Source organism: Lynx canadensis, chromosome C1 (genome assembly GCF_007474595.2).
Source record: "Lynx canadensis isolate LIC74 chromosome C1, mLynCan4.pri.v2, whole genome shotgun sequence".
NCBI classification, from domain to species: Eukaryota; Metazoa; Chordata; class Mammalia; order Carnivora; family Felidae; genus Lynx; species Lynx canadensis.
Window position 1 is genome coordinate 186811809 of NC_044310.1, and position 22019 is coordinate 186833827.

Consider the following 22019-nt stretch of genomic DNA (forward strand, 5'->3'; position numbering starts at 1 on the left):
CACAATTTTGGGGTGCTATTCTTCTCCCCGCTCAGTAATAGAGGGTATTAACAGCTGGTTGACTGTGGTACAGGAGTGTTTTAATTCAAAAGGACTCAGGGACTGGTGAAATGGGGGTTGCGGAGGGGGGTCTACTGGTTTAACACAGTGAACGTCAGGCATCAAGCTTTCTTAGCGGCTTTTTCCTGGGTGAGCAAGGCCAATGGAGGCGGGACTGGGCAGGAAAGGCGGCCACGTCCGCTTCCAGGGCTTAGGCTTTCGTTCCTTTCTCCATCTTGCCTACGATTTCTGCGTCAGTGTCAGGCGAAGCCTGACAGGGCAGCCTAAGAAGAGCCCCGCGGTGAGCAGGACGGTAAGTGCCCAGGGCTTGCTCTCCCCGCTCCCCCACCCTCCCCAGATCCAAGATCGAGGCTGGTGGGGGCGGGGGGGGGGGGGCCCCCCGAGGGCCCCCCCCCTCCGCCCCTCGCAGCTACTCGGGACTAGCTCTTCCCGGAACTGGTCTGGTGGCGGGCTGAAGCCCAGGCAGGGGTTACGGGATAGAGGGGGCCTTCTGGCATGGTGACTCATCCAGTTGGGGGTCCTTACTCCCGTTGGACTGGCAGGCGCCCTCCCGGGGGCGGGAGGGGGCGGCTGGGGGCGGTGGCAGGGGGCGGTGGCAGCGGGATCAAACGCCCTAAACAAACCCCGCTCCCTCGCCCTCCCCCACCCCACTTCTCAGCAGGGCCGCGGGAGGCTGCCAGGGTCCCGGGTGCTGTCCGAGAGTCCCCTACCCTCCCAGCCCACGTAACCCTTGCCTAACACTGAAGCTCCAGAGGACGAATAATAAACGTTGCCTTTAAAATTGAGAGTTTTTGCTCAATTCCTGGGGTAAACCGTTCAAAAGACTTGGCTTTTTTCTCTTTCGAAAAGTTGATGAGAAAGAAGACTTTCCCTGCAGCAGTATGTATGTGTCTCCGCCCGAGTAGCTGGTCTGGCAGGAATTTTTACTTTCTCCCCATAGCCTGGTGAAGTAGGTCAGGACTGTTGTTTTTCACAGCAGTGCAATATGTATTTTGGCAAATTGCACTGAAACTTGCGAACGTTTGGAATGATTGGTAAGATTTTGGTTAAGCCTTAGCTTAAATTTGTTCTCCGCTCCCCGCCTCCCCCCAAAGAACTGGGAGACGTTGAGTTCAAGATGTTATTTCTTGACTGTGTCCGGATTGGGACAGAAGGACTTGTTCTTTTTAAACATTAACAGTGGAATGCAATAGAACAAAGGCCACTGAAGTACGTTTTTGGTTCAAGGGAACAGGAAATGAGTAAGGGCGTAGGTTAGTAAGGACACTAAATTGCCTCGAATTATTTTCATTTGTTGACACTTGAAATTTTTTACGCAATGAGACTGTAGTGCCAATAGAGAGAATATGTCAAACATTTGGACACCGACAGACCTGGGTAATCTAAAATTTAGACTGGGCTCTGGTGGGCTTGACCTACTTTAGTTAAGATATTTCAGATAAGAGGAACAGAATTTTTGGTATTTTCCCTCTGGTGGTGCCCCTAAATAATCTTACAATAAAGTTCATTAGGAAAAAACTTGGCTTAACTCCAAAATTTAAAAGAAAAGACTCAGATTTGGAAAGGAATTTTGAATGTTTGCCATACAGAAGTTTTCCCTTTTCATGTTACCTTGTGTTTTACTTACAGCTTCTGGGATGAAGGTCCTGATTAAAATGGCCTTTTCTAACGACTTTATGTTTTAGATTTCTGTTTGTTACTGACCTTGGTACTTCTCTGTAACACTATATTACTTACTAGCTTGCACCTGCTTTAAGAAGGAGACTGAATCCGCCTGCAGGTGTGAAGTGCACCTTGCCCCCTGGAAATGGGCGTGGGTGGGTGGGAGTGTAGTAAAGGGCAGTTTTTTTCCGGGTAGCAGGGGGCCTACCGCAAATTGAAACGGAAGCAGGTTTCGTCTCTGGGACGCCCGCGAGTCAGACCTTCACTCTCAGTGGGGAGGTGGGGCGTAGCCGCAGTACCCACCCACTGGGTCTCCCCCAGCAGCACGTTAATTCCCCGGAGCGCCACGTGGGCCCTTTGCTTACACAACGGAGAGTTTCGGGACAACAGCGCATGTGCTCTCGTGGAGTTTCTTAGGTGTGGGGGGCTGAGGGTTCTCGAGCCTTAAGTCTCTTGTGGGCGGCCTGGAAGAGGCTCGCGGAAAGCCCAATGGGGAGTGCACCTGTTGATGCGTGCAACGCTCTCCTCCAGTTCCCGGAGTACTACTCCCGGCGCGGTTTCCCCTAAAGGCAGGTCCCGCACTGGTGAGTCCCCTTCCCGCCTGAGATCCAGCGGGAAGAGCCGGCCTACCCGGGCATGAGTAGAATAAGAATCCTGTCCGTCTCTCCTCTCTCGACCTGCGCCCCCTTGCGGGAGTCGCCCTGGGCTCCGGGGCTGTAACTGTCCCGGATCCTGGCAGAAAAAGATTGAGCCCCTCTTGGCCCTTCCGGCCGGTTCTGGAGCCTCCTGGGGATTCATCTTACAGCAGTATAAGTCACGAGGCGTGTCACTTTTTTAAATCTGAGGAACGGACTCCGTTTGGTTATTTCTTCTTTTGTAGGGCCGCAAAAGTTAATTAAAGTCGTGTTTTTGGACTCAACTGACTCCTTTCCTTTGATTCAGTGTAATCCTACAAACATTTATTGAGCTCCTATGGGCCAGGCTGAGTTCTGGGTGCTGGGGACATAGAGACGGAACTGAACTTGGTTCCTTCCCCCAGAGGCTCTCAGAGCGGTTGGGGGAGACGGAGCAGTTATCCACACGGGTAACTTGGGCTTAAGGGGCCTGGAGGGGGGCCACTGACAGGGGAGGAATGGGAGGAAGATGGTGGGGCCAGTTGGAGAAGTAATGACAGGTAACAGAGGGCAACATGTACTCAACGCTCATTCTTGTTTTCCGTACTATGCATCAGTGAGGTAAGAAACACTATTTCTCCTTTATGTTCAGCTTGTCACCTCCTCTCCCAAGACTTCATAACCCACCCACGAATGTTCCCTTCCTCTACATTTTCATACACTCTGTGGCTGTCTTTACACTTACCATGAATTGCACTTAACACTCTGTATCCTAATACTTTTCTTTAACAACTTTTCAGTTAAGTTGTATTATAATTTTCTGTGTTAAAATTCATGCAGAGTAAATAGAGAAAGCTCTCAGGAGTCTGTTCCCTAAGATAACCAAAGGTTGCAGTTTAGTGTCTTTTTCAGACATTTACACACTCAAATACAGCCTTTTAAGTGTTTTTAAATATATAATTTTTTGCTCTTTTGTTTTCTTATTTTGTATGATGCTGTTCAACTGCATTTCAGAACTGTTTTTTTTTTTTCTATTAACATCTCTATTTTTCTCAGATGTAATTTCACTCCCCTCTGGCATCAGTGTTTCTAATGATTTTCCCCCCTAATGACCACCTTTCTTGTTTCTGAGAATATGTGTATCCACAATTTACATTTAATTCATCTGCTTGCTCATATGCCCCCAGTGTTTTTTCTCCCTCAATTCTGGGTTTAGAGAAGTAATTTCTTCTTTGACTCCATGTACATATGAATGAATGAATGATGAATATGTATATATTTTAATATTTTCTTTCCAGATAAAACTGCTTTTTTCTCTGATGGTCTCTGCTTTTAGCCATATTGTCTTTATTTGGCCATTTAAGTTTTTGTGCAAAACAAACAGCTTCCTCATTGTTTTCTTCTTATTCTATATATTGGGTTGTCATCTTTGGTGATTCAGTACTTGTGAAAGATGTGATATAACGTTCATGTATATATTCAAGATGGTTTGTGTCTTCTACATGGAACCTTTCTCCTGGAGAAATTAACCCATTTTATTTACATTAATATCTATATGCTTCAGTTTTTCAATATAATTGAAAAATCCTCTTGTAGTTCCATGCTCCAAGGTTTAAAATGTTCCCCAGGGTAATGGTTTCCTTTTATCATCTGATAAGCTTCCTTACCTACTTGTCAAGTTCTTGAGTTGTTGTTTTTGTTGTTTTTTTTTAAACTTCTTTCAGATCTTCACTTTAGCTTAGTATATTTTGTTTGTTTGGTTTTGGTTTTGGACTTGAAGCTTTCAAAATGTATAGTTTTTTAAATCAGTGATATTTGTTTTATTTTTTTTTTATTTTTTTTTTAATTTTTTTTTTCAACGTTTATTTATTTTTGGGACAGAGAGAGACAGAGCATGAACGGGGGAGGGGCAGAGAGAGAGGGAGACACAGAATCGGAAACAGGCTCCAGGCTCTGAGCCATCAGCCCAGAGCCCGACGCGGGGCTCGAACTCACAGACTGCGAGATCGTGACCTGGCTGAAGTCGGACGCTTAACCGACTGTGCCACCCCACCCAGGCGCCCCAGTGATATTTTTTAAAGAATAAAGCACATGAAAATCTTGCGTGGATACTATCTGGTGAATGAATCAAATTCCTTGCAAGAATTGAATAAAATAAATAAATAATAAGTTAATTATTCCCTACATTCAGCATTTACTGAGCACCTTCATTTACTGAGTCTATCTTTTTCACCCGGGTTGTCAACAGGAATGCCACGGAAAGTAGAAAGAGGAACCAGGTAGGAAATGAGAAGCTGGAAACAGGTACCAGAGATAATGATGGGGCTGAAGCAAATGAGGAATTTTAGTTTCTTCTTCACTTTTCTTCATTTTCCAGATTTTCCTATAGCATCCAAGTAGTGCTTTTTATAGTTAAAAGAAAGAATGCTATAAAAATAAGTTTGAGAGCTTTGTATCTCCGGTATTATGCACAACTTGTGATTTTGAACACGACTGTTTCCTGATGGGCTAACCTTGTCCCTTTAGCTACTAAGAATCTGTTGTATAAACTGAGAAAATATACCTATTAGGTTGAATTTGTTTAAGTTTATTTATTTTGAGACAGAGAGTGCAAGCAAGGGAGGAGCAGAGAGAGGGAGAGAGAGAGAGAATCCCAATGTGGGGCTCAAGCTCCCAAACCATAAGATGGGTTCTTGGAGCGCCTAGGTGGCTCAGTTGGTTAAGCATCTGACTTCAGCTCAGGTCAGGATCTCATGGTGTGTGAGTTCGAGCCCTGCATTGGAGTCTGTGCTGACAGCTCAGAGCCTGGAACCTTCTTTGGATTCTCTGTCTCTCTCTCTCTCTCTGCCCTCCCCAGCTTGTGTGCTCTCTCTCTCTCTCAAAATACATAAAAAAAAAAAAAAAAAAAAAAAAGATTTGGACTCTCGACCAACTGAGGCACCCCAGGCACCCCTAGGTTGAATTTTTAATTCAAGCTAGTCTTGTATAGATGGGCCTCAGAGAATATTTGCTAAATATTTATTTTACTGTAGCATAACTGATACCTTGGTTGTTTCTTGACCCCCTTTTGAGTCCTTTGATGAAAACCTTGAGAAGAGGGAATGTGTATCTTCCTGATAGCAGTTGTATGGTGATAAAGAAGACACCAAACAGCCATATGATAGTGTGAGGCATTTACTACATTCATCAATTTACTCTGAGGCTTCAATTTCCTCAACAACGGCAACAGCAACAAAAACCAACAGGCAAAACTGAGTTTAAGCAGGATTCCAAATTTTAATGCTTCAGCAAAGTCTGAGTTCAGAGACCAGATCTTAGTTCCAAGTAGTGCAAAGAAGGGCTGTGACCTAGCCTTAATTCTTTGTACATATCTGAGCCATACAAGGTATTAGTAATTTTTAAAAGCTTATTTATTTTGAGAGAGACAGAGACAGTGTAAGTGGGGGAGGGGCAGAGAGAGAGAAGAGAGAGAGAATCCCAAGCAGGCTCCGTGCTGTCAGTGCAGAGCCCAATGTGGGGCTCCAACCCATGAAGCCATGAGACCAAGAGTTGGACACTTAGCTGACTGAGGCACCCAGGTGCCCCAAAGTATTAGTAATTTTGTTGATGTCCTATTTGAGGAAAGAATTCTTAAAATTTAGGTATCTTTGAGTCCATCCTTTGAGAATTATACCACACACAGAGGACCTGCCTAGAGACTTGGCAAAATGAAAATCCTGACACATAAATCTTAGGGTTTTAGAAATTGTGATAAATGCAAAAGGTAAAATTTTAGCTAAAGGTACAGGGAGATGTACCTTTTGTTAAAACATCTTGGCTAGAGATGTTGTATTCTGCCTGTTCAAGGTGAGGTCCTGCCAGGTCCTAGGAAGCCCTGCATAGAGGCTCACCCAGCCTCTTACAAATCACATTTAAGCCACTGTTACTTAACCAATAGCATTGTTACCCCTTATATTTGCAAAAGCTACCTTTCACAATCTGTTTCCTGGATCTAACAGCCAGGTTCCAAGTATGATATCTGCTCCCATCTTGCTTCATTGTACATTGTGAAAGGATGAGTAAGCATTACACATGTTCAGGCCTGCTGGAGCTGTGTAATGGTGACCAGTCTGTTTTTGGCAGGCCTGGCCAGGGCTCACCACAGCCTAATGAAGGTGAATGAGAACCTACCAATCCTCAAGGACCTCACCACATATGGCAGGTACCCAACTAGAATAAGATAAATGCCAGACGAAAGTAAAAACAGTGCTACGATGGGGCGCCTGGGTGGCTCAGTCGGTTAAGCGCCTGACTTCGGTTCAGGTCATGATCTCATAGTTAGTGAGTTCTGGCCCTGCATCAGCTCTGTGCTGACCGCTCAGAGCCTGGAGCCTGCTTTGGATTCTGTGTCTCCTTTCCTCCCTGTTCCTCTCCTGCTTGTGCTCTCTCTCTCAAAAATAAATAAATAAAGACTAGAAATAAATAAATAAATAAATAAATAATAAATAAATAAATAAATAAATAAAACAGTGCTACTAAGCAGCAGGAGATGACTTGATTTGGGCATCAAGATAAGCTTATGGAAGTGAAGTCTTGAAAGGTGGGGTAGAATTTCAATAGGTAGAGACTGGGAAGAGGGGAGGAGCTTTCCAAATGGAGGCAAATGCTTGAGCAAAGAGGTTGGGACAGAAAAGCACTGGCCAGAGAATGGAGATATCTATTTGCAGTGAGTTTAATTACAGGTTGGGCAGAACTCTTAGGTATTCTTGGGGAGATACTCTTAGGTGCTTGGGCTATGTAGAAGTTTGCCCTTGTGGAAATTTAACTTTGGTTAAGATGGAGCGGGCCATTGCATTAAAAGGATTTACTTTTATTGCCCCTGGTGATTCTGTTTATGTTTTGTATCTGATTAGATGATTTATAATCTCCTTCTATCTAGATCCTTTCTTGTTCTGTGGTTGTTTCATTCCCTCATTTCTGCAGCTTCTATGCAACTGTTATAAAACAGGGAGGTGATTGGTGGTAATGTTATGTTGGCGTTTGTGGGAGCTTCCCTGAGAGTCATGGGCCTGAACTTCATTAAAGAACTTCATAAAAATATCTTCTAGGGGAGCACCTGGCTGGCTCAGTCTGTCGAATATGCAACTTTTGATCTTAGGATTGTGGGTTCAAGCCCCATGTTGGGTGTGGAGCCTACTTAAAAAAAGAAAACAAAATTTTTTAACATGAAATTTATTGTCAGATTGGTTTCCATACAACCCCAGTGCTCACACCAATAGGTGTCCTCCTCAATGCCCATGACCCACCCTTCCCTCCCTCCCACCCCCATCAACCCTCAGTTTATTCTCAGTTTTTAAGAGTCTCTTATGGTTTGGCTCTCTCCCTTTCTAACTAAGAAAAAATGTTTTAAAAAAATCTTCTAATTTTATGTCTTTTTATAATTGAGATTATCTATTGTTTGTGGGAAATTTGCTATAATTGAAGCGGATGGCTTGTGAAGCCAAATCATGTTTTAATATATAATTTTAGCTACTAATGCATAATAGTGGTCAGTACATCTCACCTTGGAGTGTTTATGGCTCAGCTAGTATATGGTCATCTAGACTATGTTTGAGTAGGTATCTGTAGCATTCCAGAAATCAGGAACCACATAATGATCTGTTATTTATAGACCTCATTTTAAATATCTGTGTGTGTGTGTGGGGGGGGGAGGTTGTGCAAAATGGCATTTCATGTGCTCTCTGAGGTTTAAAATGCCTCAAGTGGAGGAGGAAAGAGGGTTCATTATATTAGCTGCTTGAATTGTTACACAAACTTCCCACCTCTATGGATTCTGTACACAAACGGGAGGAAGGTGGGTTCTGTTAGGTTCTAGAACTCCCATGAGATGGCTACTTCTCTTTTGCCCAGGATCATGTAACCCCTTCTCCTTGATCCTTTCAGAATCTTCTGGGTGACTCTCTCGGGGACTTTATGTTCATATCTTAGTGGGGATTTCCAGACACATGAAAGTTCCAGCTTTGCATGCTGCTTTCTGCAGCTGGCAAAGCTGGCTTTTCTCCATCACTGTTCAGTTTTGTGGTGTTTCAGGGAAATTACATTTGCTTTCATACTGTGACCGTGTTTGTTTGTTTGTTTTCATGCCATGCTATGACCTTGCTTCAGATACAGAAGCACTACAAAGAATGGAATATTCAGTATGTCTTTGGACAGGTCGAGGTATAATGGGAACCAGTTATGCTGGTGGCTGTGCTGCTGATTACAGAGAATTATGTGCTTTAGATACCAGATAGTTTGGAGGCAAAATTGACATCCTGTGAGAAAGATTGAGAAGCCTGACTTAAGTTAACCACACTTTACTCTCGCCTATTGGGACTAATGCTGGATACCAAGGAGGTATGTTCATAGTACTGTGATAATACAAAAAAGTTACTGGCTAAGTCTGTGTGTGCTTTTCCCAGGAAAGCTTTACACAGTAGGAGATGCTTCAGCTGGCCCTGAAAACTGAGAAGGGTTTTGTTTTGTTTTGTTTTTGCTAGACATGTAAGTAGAAGAGGGTAGTCCAAGCAAAGGCATAGAGGCATGGGAAAGAACTCTGTGTTGAAGTTAGGTTGAAGCCAAATGTGCAAAGTCTGTGTTAATAAGAGATGAAGGCAGATGCTGGACTACAAGGAGCCTTGAATGCAAAGAAAATTGGAACCTGCAATGGGAGATGAGGAATCATTGGAAGGTTTAAAACAGGAAAATGACTTAGTTCAAGCACGAATGTTATAAAGTTCATTCTGAAGGAGATCAATTTGGAGGGGTTGAGACCATAGGCAGGGAGAACAGAAAGACCAGGGAAAAGTCTGGGTGAGAGATAGTTGCTAGAAGATAGTTGCTAGGAGAAGTTGCTGAAAGAGTACTGAGGAGTCAGAGAAGGTTAGGGAGGTATTGCATAAGCTATAGTGGTCTGAGGTGAGCCAAAGAAGACTTTCCAGGAGGGACTAATCGGCAGCATCAGACGGAGTAGTGTGCCCAGGTAAAAGAGGGCTTCCAAGTGACTTTGGATGTAGCTACTAGGACGTCACCAAGTTCCCTACTTAATGGGAAGTAGACCACTGTCAGCAGGACTGGAATACTAGGGTGAGCCAAGTAAGACGCTTACTTCAGGCACAGCGTTTAAGACGTGCTCACTAACTCAGCAATCAAGATAAATAATCTTGAGGCGCCTGGGTGGCTCAGTCGGTTAAGCGTCCGACTTCAGCTCAGGTCATGATCTCACGGTCCGTGAGTTCAAGCCCCGCACCGGGCTCTGTGCTGACAGCTCAGAGCGTGGAGCCTCTTCAGATTCTGTGTCTTCCTCTCTCTCTGACCCTCCCCCGTTCATGCTCTGTCTCTCTCTGTCTCAAAAATAAATAAATGTTAAAAAAAGTTAAAAAAAGATAAATAAACTTTAATATTTTGAAAAATTGACATTAATGCAAAAAAGTCACAATGAACAAAGTATCAGAATTTAAAATAGAGACAGCGTCAGTATTACTGATTTTTCTTTTGCCTCAGGTTCCAGTATGGCTTGGCACAGAGTGTCATTATGTAAGGGATATGGTGGGAGGGAGGATGCAGATAAGGGGCATACTAAGGAGTGAATTGAAGTTGTGGGAGTTGAAGCACTGAGTGCAGACTCTTCCTTCATAAGGTTCCATTTATGTGAAGGGAAATAAAGTGAAAGGGTGGTTGGCTTTGGGATCTCAGGCTTAAGGTCTTTTTTGTTTTATTTCTTTTTTTAATATTGGAGAGACTTGAACATGTTTATAAGCTGGAGGTAGAGAGAGGTTGATGAAAGAGTGTTTGTAGGGGCTCACAGAGATAGAGGGCATGGGGGTATGGGGTGGATGGCCCTGGCAAGGTGAAGGGCAGCAGGTGATGGCCCCACAATGGGAAGGTGGAAGGTTGTGGAAACTTATGCCTGATAAATGGCAAGGTCAACTGATGAGGGATGGCACTAGTAGGTGGTGAAAGAGCTGTTAGGCAGCTGTGGAGATGGAGCTGACCAAGGTCCTGTAAAAGTAGTTGCTGAGTGACAGTAAGGACCAGGTCAGGTTGAAAGCCACAAGGGTTTGGTGTGATCTTTCCCTCTCTCCTTGGCATGACTTGCTACTCTAAATGTATGAGTGGAGGGGCTTACCATCCAAAGATGGGATGCTGGGGTGGCCAACTATCCTGGTTTTCCCAGGACTGAGGAGTTTCTGATGATACAGACAGGACTTTTAGTGCTAAAACTGGAAAGTTCTGGTGGTCAGGAGGCAAAAAAACTGGAAAGAGCTGGTGGTCAGGAGGCAAAAGGGCAAGATAATTGCAGGTGTTGGTCAGAGAGAGTTAGCATGTGCTCTAGGATCAGTCCAGGGAAAAGGAAGCGAGGCCATTACCTGGTAGCAACTTGTGAAGACTCCAGTTATTCACTGATTCATTCAGCAAATACTAATTGAGTGCCTACTATGAGTCAGGCACTGGGGTCCTTGCCCAGGATTTAACCACCAAGAAGATAAAAATGTCCTCATAGATTATCCTTCTGTGGTGGCTAAGGTCAGTTGGTGCTCAGGACCCATTCCCATCTCTGCCTAGAGGATGGAACATTACAAACTGCATTTCCTAGACTCCTTTACAACTGGGATGTAAACTAAGTTCTGCCAGCTAGGTGCAGTCAGGCAAGATTTGTAAACAGAATCAAGGTAAAGCCTAACAGCTGGCTGCTCTTGTTAGTTTCTCTGTTGGCAAGCATGGTGGTGGTGAGGTAGGGATTTGGGCAGCAGCAGTTACCATGTCCACTCACCAGATTTAGAGGTGTTGGAAGCAGGTGGTGTGGTTGGATGCTTTCTGATTTCTGGGTCACTCCAATGCAGGTGAGCCCAGCACTCCCAGTGACAGCCTCCTGACTCCCCACTGCCCTGGCTGAACCAAGATCTTTCTGGGTATAGAGGAGGTTTTTTCAGAAGCCCAGGCGAGAGCCATTTCCTCCAGCCCTTACAACAGTTTTGGAAGCACCTGTATTACATGTATTTCTACTGAAAATACCTGGAGTGTTTTTTGTTTCTAGAACCTGATACCACCCCTTCTATTAGTCAGTGTTGTGGATTTTAAAGCTCTGGTGACATCAGCTTTATTTAGTTTTTTTAAATGGCAACGGTCCCATGACCTCCATGTGAGAAATGAAACTGGAACCGGTCTTAGTTGCTTTGGTTGTGAAGATTGGGGACAGTTTGAAGCACTGTGGAGATTTTGTGTAGGTGTGGAAAAGAAGAATTAAACTAGAATTTGCCAGTAAGGGGAGAAAAAGAAAAGGGGGATTTCTTACAAATTTTAGAAAACATACCCAGATGCCAGTTTTGTCTGGCTAGAGAAGGTGAACTGCTTAAAACAGTAGCGTGAAACCAAACTGACAGAATATTAACCGATCAGGAGGACTGGGTATTTGAAAACAAGAAAGAAAAAGAGTTGGATTTGGATCCCCACTTTGTCTCTCAGCAGCTGCAAGTGAACTTCTAAGGAGGTGAGTGGAGTGCTGAGCTAGGCAGCTCAGGCAGTGGTAGTTGTGGGGGGGGGGGCTGGCAAGTGGTGAGCACTGTCCTTTCATGGAACTTTAAAGAACTCATTCGAACTGCCACCCACTCCCAACCCCCTCTTCTCCGTCTTTGAACCATGCTAAATAAAATCTGACCTGTTCTTTTGGAGGATAACTTTGGGATGCCTCCAGGCTTTCTTGTTCTAATATTTATCTATATATACACCACGGAAGCTCTAAAAGCATTTTGAATGCTGTGAGTTGGTTTCTATACAGCATGCTTTGCTTCTCCCTTTCCTCCTCCCCTACACCTGTATTTTCTTTATACAGTGCTTGTGAACTGGTAAAGGCTGGTGTGGAAGAGAAAAAACTAATTTTTTACTTTGAAAATGTGTAGGGTTTCCCTTTGGCTTATTATAGTTTTCTAATTTTGTTGTACTGTGGTCAGAGAATGTGGTTTGAGGCACATTTATTTTGATATCTGTATACCTATTTCTCTGCTTATAAAGTAAAACGTTACAAATTCAGTCATTTCTCCTGTACATTTTTAGCTAGTCACATTCTGTTCATCCTGTAATGGAAACTACTTTTCTGAATTCAGTATTTATTATTACTATGTATGTTTTAATATTTTCACTACATACACACAGACACATACACACATTGCTAAACAATATATAGTATTATTTTTAACAGTTAGGATCTTAATGTGAAATAATCATATGGTATGTATGCTTTAGCAACTTGCTTTTTGCTTCAGCAAAATATTTGTTGTGTTGTTTTGTGTTTTGTTTGTGAGATTCATGTAGTTCTGGTTCATTCCTTTTCCAGGCTGTATAGTGTGTATACCTGTCTGAGAGTTTTTAAGAGATATTTACTTAGAAATGAAATTTTCATGTCATAGAGTAATGTATATTTTTATCTTTACCAAATATTGTCAAATTGTTCTTCAAAGTGGCTGTACTAATTTATCATTCTTCTAGTAATGTTGGCGATTTTATATTTCTGTGACAATTGGTAACAGATACTAGCATTTAGCTGATGGGAAGTAATATCTCATTGTAGCTTAAATTTGCATTTTGCTGACCACTATTATGGCTCAAGCATCTTCTCATATGGTTAGTGGCTATTTGGTTTTTCTTCTGGGAAGTGCCTATTGCCTATTTTCCCTTTGGGTTGCTTGTCTTATACTTATTGATTTGCAGGATTTCTTCTTCTTTCTTTCTTTCTTTCTTTTTAATTTTTTTTCTTTTTTAAAATTTATATCCAAATTAGTTAACACATAGTGAAACAATGATTTCAGGAGTAGATTCCTTAATGCCCCTTACCCATTTAGCCCATCCTCCCTCCCTCTTTCTTCTTTCTTTCTTTCTTCTTTTCTTTCTTTCTTTTCTTTCTTTCTTTCTTTCTTTCTTTCTTTCTTCAGATTTTAGTTTTAAGTAATCTCTATACCCATTGTGGGGCTTGAACCAACAACCCCAAGATCAAGAGCCACATGCTCTACTGACTGAGGCAGCTAGGTGCCCCTGTGGAAATGCTTTCTATATTCTGTATACTAATTCTTTGTTAATTAAATATGATGCATTTGCCTTCTCTGTCTGTGCTTTATCATTTTTTAATCTTTTTCATTTTTAAAAGGATGTGTACTTTTTATGTCTTATAAAATCCTTTTGTAATCAGAGGTTATAGATTTTCATTTAGAATTTTATATCCAGGACTTGAGTACATGTGGAATTGACTTGTAAGTGATATGAGGACAGGATCTCAATTTCCCCCTATATGTATTGAATAACCAGTTATCCCAGCCCCATTTCTGGATATGAATGTCCTTTCTCTATTGATTTTCAGGACCACCTCAGTCATCTGTGTATGGATTGATTTCTGAGTCCTCACCTGTGTATTGGTTGCTTTATTATATATCCCCTGTGCCATATTACATTTGTATAAAACCTTGATATCTGGTAAGGCAACTTCTTCTAACTGGTTGTTCTTAAAACTTATATTGGCTATTTTTAGACTTTCTCCTCCTTACATACGTTTAAAATCAGCTTGCCACAGTCCATGGAAATTTTTTAAAAAATTTTATTGGACTTGTATTTATAAATTCATTTGAGTGTCTATGATAGCCAGTTTTTTTTTCAATTATCTAATGTAGAGTTTCTCAATCTTAGCACTATTGGTATTTGCGGTTGGATAATTCCTTTTGTGGGGAATGTACATCCGGGGACGTTTAGCAGCATCCCTGGCCTCTGTTTTCTACAGCCAGTAGCACCACCTGGTAATGATGACGAAAATGTCTCAGACATTGTCAAATGTCCCCCGAGGGACAAAATTGCCACTGATTCAGAACCATTCATTTGGCCTATTATACTGCAGAAATTTTCCTCATTTTTTTGGAATTATTTTCATACTTATTTAAATTCTTTCAGATGTAGGTTCTTCAGATGTGAATTTTATTTGTGTTGTCTACTGTCATGGTGATTTTTTTTTTGTACATGGTAATTTTTAAGCATGAACTTGCCTCTAGCATAATGGATGTCTCATATGCCCTGGGTTGTGAAGGTAGCTTTATGGGGTGGTTTTGAGTTTGCCTCTGAAGATCTTATAGGCTTCCTTAGTCTGAGAGTACTTTTTATGTTAATTTCTTGGTTTGGGCTTAAAAGAAACCCCAACAAAGTAGTGATTATCTGGACCCTAGCCCTAGGTCTCCCTTCCGTGCTCCCCTTTCTCAAGTGCCTGTCACCTTTAGCTACACTTAACTGCCTCAACACCACCCTAACATATACACACTGGCATTTTGCTGCGTGTTGGCTTGACGCAGCGTGAGATCTGTAGTTTTCCTTTTGATATTTTTTCTGAATATGCCAGATGCTTCCACTGAGTAATTTGGATTTTGCTGCCAAACTATACCTCCATTAGTACAGAGGGAAGACAGCATGCCAGTTCGCTTGCTGGGTGTGCGTGACTGGCAGAAAACAGTCCTGGTATAATGGTTGGAGGGAACAAACTGAGCAGATAATATTTTTAAAAGCGATTATCTAATTTTGTTAACAATTTACAAAATTATTACATCATTGATAACTATGAACTCCAAAAGTTGGCTACTGTTTTTAAAAACAGGGAATTGTACATTTGATTTCTAGAGTTCTCTTTGGCTTTTTTTTCTTCCAGATATGTCTTGTGAATTTGGATAACATCTCATTTATTCCTCTTGTGTTTAATGACCTCATCCTTATTTTATACTTTCTAGTGTGTATGAATATTTTATAGGTTAATTTATAACAACTACTAACAAAATTGTGACTTTTAGTCAATAGAAAAAAAGTACTTGACTACCTTTCATGGAAACTAGAAGTTATGTTAAAGTATTGTTAGCCCCTGAATAAAGTATAGATTTAGGGTCTCTGGAACACGTAAAATTGTTATTAAGCTTTCAGATTAAAAAAGTAAAGTAGGGGTGCCTGGATAGCTCAGTTGGTTAAGCATCTGACTCTTGATTTGGCTCAGGTCATGATTCCATGGTTGTGCAATCTAGCCTTGTGTTGGGCTCTGCATTGAGCATGGAGCCTGCTTTGGATTCTCTCTCTTTCCCTCCTTCTGTACCTCTCCCCAACTCTCTCTCTCTCTAAAAAAATTTAAAAAAAAGTCTGAGTGCCAGTTTTTCTACTTTCATTGAGCAATCGTTTAGTAAATTCTATTTCCTCAGTCATTCACAATGGCTAGATTTAAGTGAAGTTTGGATGAATGAGTATGAGACTGGCATAGACATAAGAATACCTATTAGCAAGTATGCATTAAGTAAAATGTCTATTTTTATTAAGAGTCACCTGTTTAGCCTGGTTGTGGGAAGCCCAGTGTGAAAGATATAAGTGATCTACTTTAAAACAAATATTTAGATTTTTGAAAAATAAAATGAAAATTAAAGTAAATTTGATTTTGTTACTTTCAGACACTAAAGAACTTATCAATATTTTCATCTATGGGGGACTCTGGATCTCTAGGGAAGTTATGCTTACTCTAAGAAGGTATTTTGTCTTTGACAGCAAGAACAAAAAAATGTCCCATATACCGTTTTTTGCTTTGACTGCCAGGAAACTCAGGGACAAATTCACAGTCTACTAAAAACTGTTTAGGCCTTTCTGGTCTGCATATTTGCTTTGTATTCTCTATCCTTCCACCCCAGCTCAACTTTCTAAACTAATATTTTTTAACCAAATTCCCCTGCCTTGTTCTCATATAAAATATTTCTTGTACTTAGTGTTGTTATTATAAGATGCCTTAAATCTATTATGGACTGAAATTGTACATAAATAAATAAAATACCTTCAGTGTTATTTTCACTAAATATAGCTCGATAAATAATATAAAAATGCAAGTGGGGCACCTGGGTGGCTCACTCAGTTGAGCATCCTACTCTTGATTTCAGCTCAGGTCATGATCCCAGGGTCCTGGGTTTAAGCCTCATGTGGGGCTGTGTGCTGAACATGGAGCCTGCTTAAGATTCTCTCTCTCTCTCTCTCTCTCTCTCTCTCTCTCTCTCTCTCCCCCCCCCCCCACTCTCCCCTTCTCCCCCTCCCTCTCCTTCTGCCACTCTCCTCCCACTTGCACTATCTGTCTCTCTCCTAAAGAAAAAAGAAAAAGAAAAAAATATAAATATACTTGTACACAAATACATAGTAATAGTTAGCAACTTATAGTTGGGTTGTATTTCCAATTATTTTTTTTTAATGTTCTCTGATAGAATAGACAAGATACTCTTTCAGAACACAGCGTTTATTTAACATAAAATATAGCTGTGAAACTTTAGAATAGAATAGACAGTGACTGCCATTTGCACCTTAGACTTTGAAAGAGAATAGGTTGAGTTTCAATGGAAAAAAATTAAGAAGTCATCCATGGCATGACCTCCCATTGCTCCCACCCAAGTCCAGCCCTGGGACCAAGATTTTTCTCCAGATTTTCTGTTCTACTTCCTTCCTTCCACTGATACCATCAGGAACTCTTGTGACAATTACTGACCTGAGTAATGTGTTGAGAGTAAGGGGCCTCTGGCACTTCCATGGGCTCAGGGTCTGAAGCAGTGATCAAAGCTTGACAAGGCCTTTGTTCAGATAAAGTGGGAGGTCCTATGAGCATTCATGATGAAGTTGTGAAAATGACCTGAGACTTTGGGAGGATGCCAGGGAGGGTTTCTACTTATAGGTGTAAATGAAGAATTTTATAGTAGGAGACAACTGGGAAAAATGGGTGGAGTAGTTCTGACACCCTGCCAAAGGTCTCTTGTCAAGACCCGTGTTTGTTTAAACTTACCTGGTTGGGGTCACTGAAAGTGGGAGTTAACCCTGTGACACCAGTTTTTCTGGTCCAGTTAGCTTCTTCATCATTGGGCTTTTTCTTCTTCCTCCCACCAAGGTTATTCATATGCCATTTCATCATTTATGATTTCTTCTAACTGTATTTACATTCTTACAAATTCTGATAAGACCTGTGGGATTTTTGGGAGATAATTTGTTTCTGGTTTCATTTCCTTTAAAATGTAGTTTACCTTCTTTGTGTGTCTTGATTTTTCAATCAGTTGCTTTGTCTGCTGAAGATCACTTTCTATAGGGTTAACAATACAAGTTTAATCTTCTAAGTTAGAGAGACCAAGAAAGGAAGAACCTATACCATGAATGTTAGGCATAAGTTATTTTGATAAGAGGATTTAAAAAGATTCCCTTTTAATCACAGAACTCCTCCATTGGAAAGGGGATTTTGAAAGAAATGAAGAAAACCATCAGAAATGATGTCAGCAGCCTCGTGGCCTTTTATTGACTGGAGTGGAGTTTTATTATTGCATTTCCTTGGAATGACACTGCGCAGGATGTCTGCTGAAGTCATCTATCAGGTTGAAGAGGCACTTGATGAAGACGAGAAGGAAACGATTCTTTTTTGTGCCGGGACATTGCTGCAGATGTTGTTCCCCTTAATGTCAGGGACCTTCTGGATATTTTAAGTGAGAGAGGAAAGCTGTCTGCCATGGGCTTGGCTGAGCTACTGTACAGAGTGAGGCGGTTTGACTTGCTCAAGCGGATTTTGAAGATGGACAAAAGGGCGGTGGAGACGCACCTGCTCAGGCACCCTCAGCTTGTTTCAGACTATAGGTAATTCATTATCTATTCCCAAGGCTGGACCTGGTGGGAGGGAGTGAGATGGTCTGGACTTATGAACAATAGACATGAAGACAGTAAAAAAAAGCAAACACATTACTTCTGTGCCCACAGATTCGACTGCCTTATGATGTTACTTTATTCCTTTGAAGTCTTTGAATTCTTAGAACATGTTCACTTAAAGTAACTGGGTAGAAGATCATAAAGAAAGTGGAAGAGCTGGGTAGTATGTGTTTGACGAATGGATAGAATGAGAGAGATAAGAACAACTAGAACTAGTAATTCTTGCCATCCTCTGTCTGTGGGATCTGTTGTGGTCTGTGATGTCAGACTGGCAAATTCCGGTACTGAGAAAGGAAATAACAAGTCTGACAGTGATTTTCCTGACCTTTGTAGAGCTCTGTGTTCCCTCCTGAGTCCCCATTGGTCTTTCCCCTGCTAAGGAGCTTATGAAGTGGACTCCCTTTCTGTGAGTTTCTTTGGGGTCCTTGCCCCTAGAGGCTTGGTAGGGCAGGGGTGCTGAATGAACATTTCATCAATTAAACAGCCATAGGCCCCCTCCAGTTCAGAGAGGGATGGTCACTGGAGTCCCCTTTAGTTGAGACCATCTGAGTTTTTCCTTCCTCCTGTTAACAAACTACTCTCTTGGAGACTGAGAGGAGCACACAAACCATAAGAAAGGCTGCATTTCTGGAGAAAGGAAGATAACTTGTGACCTTAAATTAATGGTTCCTTTTTCTTCAGACCACCAGCCTTTAAGTTATATCAATGGTGTGTATTTGGAGAGGATGTGTATTATTGAGAACTGTATTAAAGACAGTTGAAAGCAGCTCTGCCCTTGAAAAGTGTCAGAGACCTGAGGTCTGGAGGCCTGTTTCAAGTCCCAGAAATACCAGTTATAGGCCACCTAGGCTGAGCCAGCCACTAACACCAGTTGGGACTTTGTTTGCCTACTTATAAAGCTAAAAATAATAATACCTGATTTCTCAAGTTTGTTGGTGAAGATCAGTTATGATAATTTAGTATGTGAAGTACTTTTAAAACTGTGAATCCCTCTACAATCACAAGAGTTTATTATTGGGGTGCCTGAGTGGCTCAGTTGGTTAAGCATCCAACTCTTAGTCTTAGCTCAGGTCTTGATCTCAGGGTCATAAGTTCAAGCCCCATGATGGCCTCCATGCTGGGCACGGAGCCTACTTAAAAACAAACACACGAACAAGTGAAAGAGTTTATTTTTATTGTTGTCGTTGTTCTTGATCATCTTCTACCTCTTCAACCATCATAAAATGTCAATATGTTCTTAAAACTTTTTCAGAGGTGCTGGGTTTCAGTGAATAAGTTGGGGCACTCTCTATTTCCTGTCTCCTTGCTAATGTGAATGTAGGCAGTTCCTTAGGGCCTCTGGGTGGAAAGGGTGGGTAGAGGGAGGGGATGCTAGATTCATTGATTCATCTGTTCAGTGGGCTTTTTTTGGGGGGGGGGGTCAATATATGCCAGGTGTATAGTAAGCATTAGAACAAAATGAAAGAAGCATCTTCTGTCCTCAAGAATTTGAGAGCCTAATTGGGAAAACAGCCCTCTAAAGCAGAGATGACAATGTCAAGGCAATAATGCCAACCACAGGGTGTCCTGAGAGCCCAGGTAAACTGTGATGGTGGCTCCAACTGGAGCAGAGGTGACTGAGTCAGGTGAGGCTTTGTAGACAAAAATATCTATGGTCATAATCCCCAGGATCTAGATGCCTTTTACCCTTTGAGTTTAGGAGTAGGCCAGGATATCCCAGGTATAAGCTTGCTTTAGAAGCTTGTGACTCAAAGTGTAGGCCCTGGATCTGCAGCATCCTCATCACCTGGAGGCTTGTAAGATGGGGAAGACAGGACGACTTCAAATTCTATTTCTATCTTTCATCTTAGTCATATATGTTCTTCGCTTATTTCATCATAACATCTGGGGGAACTAGGGGATTCCTTTAGGGAAGTTTTTATCTCTGAGTTGTTTGTAGATCAGTTAGTTGGAAAGAGAGGTACTATCTCTTATTGAAAGTAGGAGGAAAGGATGAATTTCCTTTTGAATTCCCTTAAGATCTCTTCCTAGGGTGGTCTAGGCTTTCTGTTTTATGGGGGTGCTATTCAAATGGGGGCCGAATTAGTCTTTTAAAGCAATTATTGGCATAGCAGAAGCATAGGCTTTGGTGTTTTCATTAGGATTAGTATCTGAATTTACTTAAAAAAAATCTTGTCTGGTTGCAGGGTGTTGATGACAGAGATTGGTGAAGATTTGGACAAATCTGATGTGTCCTCATTAATTTTCCTCATGAGGGATCATATGGGCCGAAGCAAGGTAGCCAAGGATAAGGTGAGTATTCTTTTTCTGGTTCATGTTTCCAAGGGCATATCAGAAGGAAGAGGGTTGCTCTGTAGTGTGTGGGAAGAGGGAAGTGGGCACTTGAATATGGAGACCCAAGCTGGGAGTGAAGGTAGGAAGTGAGAAAAGTAAATCTTTTTACTTCAAATTCACTTTCATCTTGCTCTCCCATGGCCATCTATTTTCCTTCAACTAGCTTGAGATCAGTGTGGAGTCATTAGGCTGCATGTGGAGGTGGGGAGGGAGAAGGTACTTATGACTCATGTATCCAGGGAATGGCAAAATTAGAGATTTGGGATTGGAAACTAGGTAGGAAACAAGATCTCAGGGATATTGCAATTGCTGGAAAAGTATTTAAATTGTCTAACCTTATGTGGTACTGCTGGCCTAAGGACGGGCCAGGAAAAACTCCGATCTCTAGAATATGAAAATATGTTCTTAAAGGACCTGCCTTTAAGGACTCTGGTAAATTGTTGCTTGAGAATTTTCTCATGTTCCATAATAATTGTAGTTTTGTTTCTGAAATCTATAAATATAGGGTGACTGTATGCCCCCACCATCAAATGCATCAAATGGGAAGGAAGAGGAAAAAATAGAACTTCTTTTTGGTGTCCTCAAGTCAACTTATTGCCAATCACTTATATCAATTTCATGATGATTATTATTAAAAATAAATAAATATAGCGCCTCAGTAACTAAATGTTAGAGGAAATAAACCCAAAGCAATGCCTATTTCTGAAATATAGTTCTTTCATAATCTCTGTGGTCTAGGGCAAGTAAGTAGCAATATACCCTACTTTTTAATTTTGCCTCATACTCCCAGAGTCAGAATGAGTTTGGAATGTCCAGCAGTGATTAAGATATTTTAGAAATTTCTGGGGTGCCTGGGTGGCTCAGTCAGTAAAGCGTCCGACTTTGGCTCAGGTCATGATCTCATGCTTGTGGGATCTCACTGGGTTCTGTGCTGACAGCTCAGAGCCTGGAGCCTGCTTCAGATTCTGTGTCTCCCTTCTCTCTGCTCCTCCCCCACTAGCTCTCAGTCTGTCTCTCTAAAAATAAATAAACATTGAAAAAATTTTACATATTTTAGGAACCTTCAAAACTGCATCATGGGGATTTTTCTTTCCCCCAGCTATCTTCTCTCTTCCCTTTTTAGGAAAGCCCTTAGAGTTTTTCAGTATAATACCAGAGTAGCCTTTTGGAACAGAATGAACTCAGGCAGATTTTATTTTTAGGCCTGCTCTCTCACAGTACTTTTTGTTGTTGTTGTTTTTGTTAAGTAGGCTCCATGCCCAATGTGGAGCTTGATCTCATAACCCTGAGATCAAGAGTTGTGTGCTTTACTGACTGAGCCAGCCAGGTGCCCCATCTCACAGTACTTCTGATGACGTAAAATGACCTCATGTGTCCCCAACCTAGGGTACAGGTTGGTCCGCCAAAAGACTTTACCACCACCTCTTTGTAAAATCCAGGAGTGTAATTTGCTTCTGGCCCTGGAGGACTATGAACAGAGAGGTCTGGTTTAAGATCACTGCAGATCATGGAATGGGTTCTTCTTCTCACATTTGCTTGCTGTTACAAATCACACAGCTTGGGGTTTGCATTTAGGGCTTAACAGTCCACCTTACTGACATTTGTTTCTTCTTGGTG

At 41.7% G+C, this 22019-nt stretch overlaps 1 protein-coding gene across 1 annotated transcript in view; it reads left to right on the forward strand.

The window, feature by feature from the left end:
• The first annotated feature begins 250 nt into the window (after window positions 1-250).
• The window catches only part of CFLAR (CASP8 and FADD like apoptosis regulator), a 48570-nt gene continuing 26801 nt past the window's right edge, over window positions 251-22019 (forward strand). Inside the window, 4 exon segments of the mRNA XM_030324433.1 lie at window positions 251-352; window positions 17587-17780; window positions 17783-17999; window positions 20255-20360. Of these exon segments, the coding sequence (XP_030180293.1) occupies window positions 17639-17780; window positions 17783-17999; window positions 20255-20360 (465 nt within the window). The 5' untranslated portion in view covers window positions 251-352; window positions 17587-17638.